This window comes from Phalaenopsis equestris, unplaced genomic scaffold, assembly GCF_001263595.1.
Source record: "Phalaenopsis equestris unplaced genomic scaffold, ASM126359v1 Scaffold000291, whole genome shotgun sequence".
Classification (NCBI taxonomy): Eukaryota; Viridiplantae; Streptophyta; class Magnoliopsida; order Asparagales; family Orchidaceae; genus Phalaenopsis; species Phalaenopsis equestris.
Genome location: NW_018164733.1, coordinates 278,159 through 285,468, shown reverse-complemented (window position 1 = coordinate 285,468; position 7,310 = coordinate 278,159). Strand labels below are relative to the sequence as shown.

General features: G+C 34.0%; 1 protein-coding gene across 1 annotated transcript in view; it reads right to left on the bottom strand.

Annotated features, from left to right (window-relative positions):
- Positions 1-5,086: 5,086 nt before the first annotated feature.
- Positions 5,087-7,310, bottom strand: part of LOC110025158 (putative ATPase N2B) — a gene marked incomplete at its 3' end in the record, with an annotated part of 53,474 nt that continues 51,250 nt past the window's right edge. Inside the window, 1 exon segment of the mRNA XM_020725459.1 lies at positions 5,087-5,209. Coding sequence (XP_020581118.1) covers positions 5,087-5,209 — 123 coding nt within the window.

Sequence of the window (7,310 nt, the reverse complement as noted above, 5' to 3'; positions counted from 1 at the left end):
TATATATATATATATATATATATTATGAAAAGCCCAAGGGCTGATTTTATTGAAATAGAAAGGATATATAAATACTGTATGAGAGGGCCCAATAGAGGCACGCTACCCATACAGTAATACCTCAACAAAAAGAGATAAACTCAATAAAAATGTACAACAAATTTAAAACATGGAAAAAACAGGTAGTTAGGAACGAGTCAGTTTAGTCCTACATCTTCCTCTAGTTTTAGGAGCAGAATCAGATAACAAACTTTGAAGAGTCGTATCATTGTCAGGAGTAACCAAAGTATCATCCATTAAGTTTCCAAGTTGGGGTGTGCCTCAACCTTCTTCTTCCGCCGAGAAGTGTAAACCTGCTATTCTTCATCTGAAGACTGGCTCATGTAATCCTCGGACTGATTAGATGTTAGAACCATAGTAGAAGGAAAGACAGTAGTTGCAACATCGATAGGTTCCAGTGTATTTGAAGTGTGAATTGTCACCTCTGCACTTGATGCTTCTTGAATAGGAGCTGTGGGGTTATTCTGATTTTTTGTTCGAACATTATCCGTTGTAGTATGGTCAGGAGAAGGGATACCAGGAGCAGACACCAACTCCTGTCTTGTGGTGATTCCCTCCTCAGGTTTGTTGTCATCAGTTTTGTTGGGAGCGCGTTCAGGCACATGGGGTGCACTAATAGCATGTTCCTCCGCCAGCCAGAGCTGTTGATGAAGACAGAAAGGATTGAAATGAGCGAAGAAAAGTAGAAGTCTGTTTCGGGCTGGGGTTCGCCATGAGCGAAAACCCTAGCAAAGCAAAAACGAAGACATATATATATATATATATATAACTACAAAACCAATTAAATAAATATTACCTTCCTCAGTCGAGCCTTATCCATGTGAAGCCTTGTCTCCTTCTCCCCTCCCTCAAGCTTATCCGGTCCACTGCGCATGAGAACTCAGCTCCATCTGGCACGAACTAAATCCGTTTATATAATGATATTAATATGTTATTGATATAGTCAGTATTTTTTAATAACATCAAATATTTATATTAATTTATTAAAAGCTTTAATCGACATGCATACTACTTTCTTTTCCCTTGTATGGGGAGGATGATGAAGTCTTCACGTGGATAAAGCTCGGCCGAGGAAGGAAATATTTATTTAATTGGTTTGATAATAAAATTAATGATAAATATATGTATATATATATATATATATATATATTCAAAATAAAAAGCAGGGTTACATAAAGTCAAATATGAAAATTTTATACTTCAATAAAGTTAATAGCTAAATAAAAAAATAATTTATTTAAAATTTGATAATATAAATATTATTTTTATGCTAGGTTTCTAATTTAAAAGAGTCAACATCAAGGGAATTGCCTTAAATTAATTGACATTGAGGCGAGTACTCATAGTTTTAATATAAGATAATATTTTGTTTATTTTCCACTATTATGCATCAGTAAATAATGATATTTGTACAAAATTTATTTGATTTGTACGTTATTTTATTTATTGGTCACACTATTACGAACGAATGTAACTACTTGCTATCATGCATTAATACATGTTATACATGGTATATTAAATTGAATGCAATAAACACATGAATGATATATTTATATTGATTGTTTTTATGTACATGACTGACTATGATGAAGTCACATCTCTTATAGCACCAATGGGAGAATGCTAATGTACCCAAGCATATATATGAAAAATGGTATTGCTATTGAACTGTCTTAATTGATATAAATTTTTAGATAGTATTTTTGTTATGGTTGTACATATATATAATAATATAAATACCCAAGTGATATAGTAAGATTTATTGAATAAAATCATAATATATTTATTTATTTAAAAGCTTAACTGACATGCATATTATATTTTTTTCTCTTCTATTATTGTAGTTTAGGAGTATGAGTATCCACTAACTTGTTTAGTTCATTGTTATTTTAAACTAACTTTTCAAGTTAATGAAATGACTAAAAAATGAGCAAGAGAAAGAATCATGTTTATAAAAGAGTGAACAACCAATAACGATGTAAAATTAATTATACCATCTTAAATTAATATTCTTCAATGGTTCTTACATTTGAAAAATATTATTTATAGAGAATGAATATTGAAAACTTAGTCTCCGTTGTCCGACCGTTCGTACTCGTCTTGATTAACTCCAAGCCTCGAGCCGGGTCGACAATGCCTTTGATTGACATCCAATTATTCTTATACATAATATTTACGTAGAACTTATTTAATGTTCTTAATTAAATTTTATAAGATGTAGATAACCTTGCCATAATTAATTGCAATATAAATTCCTTAATTATAAAATGATCCATAAAATAACAAAATTTGTTCACAAGCACATTGTTTCTATTGAATAAAATAAGTATTCTTCAGGTAAATCATTAACCTAGCTTAAGTCATATTACTTATAGAATATATAGGCTTGTATATGATGAATGAATAGGTTGGTATAATCGTCTTAGAATTGGCTAACAAGGGCGATCGGTCCACAAATTGACTACTCTTTTTGGAATATTTTCATATGTTGGGAAACCACCTTTCAGATTCAAGTTATCTTGATAAATTGATTATACATTTATATATTCATTCTTAATATGATTGCAAATGGATATGTTTTAACATAAAGATGAATTGAACACTATTTATAGTATGAATGATTCTGTTAATTATCTTAAAGCAACTGACATTTTTCCATTCATGAAATATCAGATTATTCTAAAATGATTTCATTTATTATGTTATAGTTATATTATCAATAATATAATTTTTAGAGTTCATGTTGCAAGCCCATGTCTTTCCATTTATGCTATAAAGTAATTTGTGATAGTTTTTTCTTATAATTGATTCTATCAATCATTTGGTGGATTTTCACTACAGAAGACCTTTAACATTAGTTACTTTGTTAATTCAATATTTATATTTCAATTTTAGTTCACGATCTAGATTCCTCATAGGTTTTGGGTAAGTTATTGCTTTGTAGTTGTTTCTTTCATTTCCTTTTCCTTAAATATATTATTTTCCTATTTGAATAATATTTAGGAAAGTTAATTTCACGACTCATTCTAGGGCTTAAAATTAATCAAGACGGAAACAGATTGTCGGAAGATGTAACTAATAATTCATTTATTTCCCACATATTATCATAATTTCTAATTTATAAAAGAGTCACTAAGAAACCATCAAGTACACTACAAAGAAAAAAATAATCCAAAAACAACATAGTCTACCAATAAAACATCTAAAACCAACACAGCAATATATCACTACTCATCAGTAGATAGTACAATAACTACAATCATAACATACAATATACTATCTATCAACAAAAGTTAGGTGTGTAACTGAGCCTGACAGACTCGAGCTTGGCTCTTTAACGAGCTCAAGAGCCGGGCTTATCGAGCCATGAGCTCCAGGTCAAGCTCCAACTTGAGCTCGTTTATTAAACGAGCTCGAGCTCGTCCTAGCTCGGCTCATTGGCTCGTGAGCTGAGCTCGATTAGCCTGCCTTTAGTCATTTCAATACATTTTCCAATGAACTGTCATTGTACCATTCTCCTTTAGCCACCAATACCTTCTCCGGTGAGCTCACATATTTAAATTCGAGCTTGTGAGCCAGCCACTACGAGCCGAGCTTGATCTCGCCATTTGATCTTGACTCAAGCTCCACCTCACAATTCGGTAGACGAGCTGAGTTGGATAAGAGCATGGCTTGAGCCCAATTCGACTTGTTTACACCCTAACAGTAGTTGTTCTCTTGTAAACTTTCTCTCGCTTGTCAGGCATATAAGTATAATAGTTTCCCGAAAGAAATAAAAAATTTTCAAGAATAAATTACACCACTCAGTGAGAAATATAATCTTTTTATGCATTAAATTAATATGCAAATGGTATGTATGAATATATCTATAAAATATAATTTATTGACAAGTCAAACTATAAGCTTTCATTTTTTATTTAAACATTCCCGTTTAAATTTAAGTATTTATTATTTTTAACTTCTTTCAGAACTCATATAAGGATTAGCAACATATACTCAAATATATCCTCAAAATTATTTTTAACTTCTTTCAGAGCTTCCTTTTCCCTAACGTGAGAGGCAAGAGTGCTCACTCCTCCCTCTTGCTCGAACCTGGACAAGTCGCATGCAAATGATATTCATAGGATCGGCTTCAATTCGATCTTCCCGCAGGCAAAAACTCTTGTCTCCTCCCTTCTTCCTTCATGCAACAACACGAGAAGTGTCAAAGGTTTCGCCTTATTCCTCTCTGCAAGACGTAAGAGCTGCACTGTGCTTCCTCCTTTGTCTGCGCATAAATCGCCTTCCTTGCCCTAGAAGCATGCAAAAGCACACTCGGTTACGAGGCCACCTTCTCAACTAGGACACAAGCTTCTTCCTTATCTGAAATGAGGTTGGCTTCTCTTTGTTTCATTTGCTTCACCGAGTGTCATTCTCTCTTCCACTCCCTCACTTCCTCTTGTCCCGTTCTTTGTCTCTCTATTTCTCATTCCCAAAAGAGACATTCGTCTTTTAAGAAGAAACTGTCGAGACAATGCTCGAACCAGACCCATCCATTAGATAAATAAAATTTTATTTATTTATTAGTATTATTATTGTTTTACATATATTACATACACTTCACCCCATACACGTAAAACAACTCACAAAGACCAACTTCTTTCAAAATATTGGCTAGAAAAGCTAAATAAACATAACAAGTTAAGATTAAAACTTTGTATTCGTAAAACATAAGGAAAGGTGGAGCAAAACAATTAAGAACAAGCTTGCATTACTGTTTATTAGCTAGCCAAATAATTTTCGAACATATTGTAACTACAAATCAAATTGACAAATTTGAGCAAAACGTAGCAAAAAAATCCTATTAAATATAGCACCGTAACTTTCAGTTCAGGTTGTATAGTGTCAAATTTAATTCAGTTTGGCCCCTGTTTCACTTTTCTAAAGATTGATAAGATCTAGTTTCATCATTGTTTTTGCTAGAACAAATAAATCTAACCTGCTCATAACTTAATAAAAATCGTCCTATCATTTAAAACAAGCTAACCTGATTGCTATTTTCCGACGGCATCAAGCGACGATAATCGATCTCACTTCCAACACTGATTTTTTGACAGTTTTCATCCAATTTAGATACCAGCTTCTGAAAGATTTCTTTCTGCATACCATCCTGAAATTTGAACAAAATTAATGTTAGTCATCAGTATAATCATTAGTCCTAACCCATCATCAATATTAATTCTCGAATCATCATATTGAGTGCTATGATTTCAAGCAAAATGATTATTCTTACATACGGAGTATTCTCTGTTTAAGGGAAAGGAAGCTAATTTCAGAAGAAGAATTGTAAAGGTCTATTCCAGTAACTTACAAAGTTACTTTAAGAGATCAGTAAAGAGAATATCTTTTTATATGCTTGTATGAAGCTCACGGATTTGAAAATTGGAGAATGGATAATTCTGGACGCACATTTTCAATTAAAAAAGATATAAAAGATTACGTGTTTCAAAAATAGTGCAACTTACAGCCCGTTTGGCGAGCTTTTTAGCTGCGGTGCGGTATGAAAAACAATAAGGGGCGTTTGGATGTTGTGGTGTTGTGGCGTATTCAAACAATTTGTCATTAAACGCGGTTGCGGGTTTCACCCCGCGGCCCGCTTTGGTTTTTTTTTACGCGGTTGGTTTCGCAATTCCGTGAGCATTCCTTTCTCTCTCGCGACTCTTGTCTTAATCCCTCTCTCTCGCAATCCTGTGGTGCCTCCTGTTTCTCTCGTGACTCTTGTCGTAATCCCTCTCTCTCACGAATGGAAGGTGTAATGTGCTGCCTCTTTCTCTGTCGCTTCTTTGTAATCATTGTGGTGAGTTTCCCTCTCCCTCTCCTCTCTCTGTTCTTCGGCTCTGTTTAGATCACTGTCTCCGCCCTATGTGCAGCGTTTTTTGAGTTTTGGCCCTGCCTATGTTCCTGTATTCCCTACCTTCCTGGTTTTTTATTTTTGAAATGTGTATGTGCAATGCCTTTTTGTTGATGTTGAATTTTGGGATTTTGTTTTCTCTCCTCTGTTTGAATTCCATGTGCAATGACTTTGGAATATGGAGGTGAATTTTGGATTTTGGTATTCTCTGTCTTTTCTTGTTTGGTCTGTGTGCTTTTCTCTGAACAGATCCTAGGCCTTGCACTTTCATTCTTCATTCTGGGATATTTACATGCCTACATCCATAACAGTTGTGATTTTTCTCTGGTTTTGCTATGTTCAGTTGTTATTCTTTTTAAATGTAAATATTGGTTGGGATTTTTGCAGAAACAATGTTTCGGGTGTTGTGTATATTTTGAGCATATTTTTAGCGTTGTGTCTTCACGGTGAAAATTAAAAAAAAACAAAGAAAAAATAAAGAATTGAAAAAGAAATTGTCGTGAGACTATAGTTTTTTGTTTGCTCTATTCTATTATTGTGGCGATGTTGATTGCATGCACAATCATTTGGAAATATAAATGGGCTGTTTGGAAGGTTTATAAGCCATATATTAATGTGTGAAGGTGATTACAATGATGTTGTGGATGTGTTGGTGTGTTGAGTTGTTTGTGTGTGGAGATGGTGGTAGTGGCGTTTCAAGAGGTGTTGATGTGTGAATGTGTTTGTGTTGGTGGATTTTGAGGTGGTGGTGTAGGTTGGTTTGTGCGTGGAGGTGGTGGTTGGTGTATTGTTGTGTTTGTGTTGATGGATGTTTGATGGATGTGTTGGTGGATGTTGGACATGGTGGTTTGTGTGAGGTGTTGGTGTGTGGAGGCGGTGGTAGCAGTTGTTTGGATGTGTCAGCGTTGTGGATGTGTTGGAGTGTGTAGGTGATGGTAGTGGAATTGTGGATGTGTTGGCGTGTGGAGGTGTTAGCGTGTGGAGGTGGTGACAGTGGTGATGTGTCTGTGGTGTAATGGTGTGGTGTTGAGGGGTATTGGTGATGATATTGTGACATTCCTAATTTTCTTTGAGTTATGATATTATGGCATTCCTATTTATATTGATTAGTTTTTTTCATGCTAGTAATACAATGGTTAAAATCGATTCATCTGCAATGTGAGATAAAAAGACAAAAATAACATTTTGTGACAATTGTCTCAAGAAGGTCGAATTGAGAAATAGGCCAACCTATTTTAACAAGGGCAAAACATTATTAAAAAATTCAAGGAAAGTATCAACCTATTTTAACAAGAAGGGCAAAACATTATTAAAAAATTCAAGGAAAGTATAGGCAGATATTACGATAAAATGCAATTAA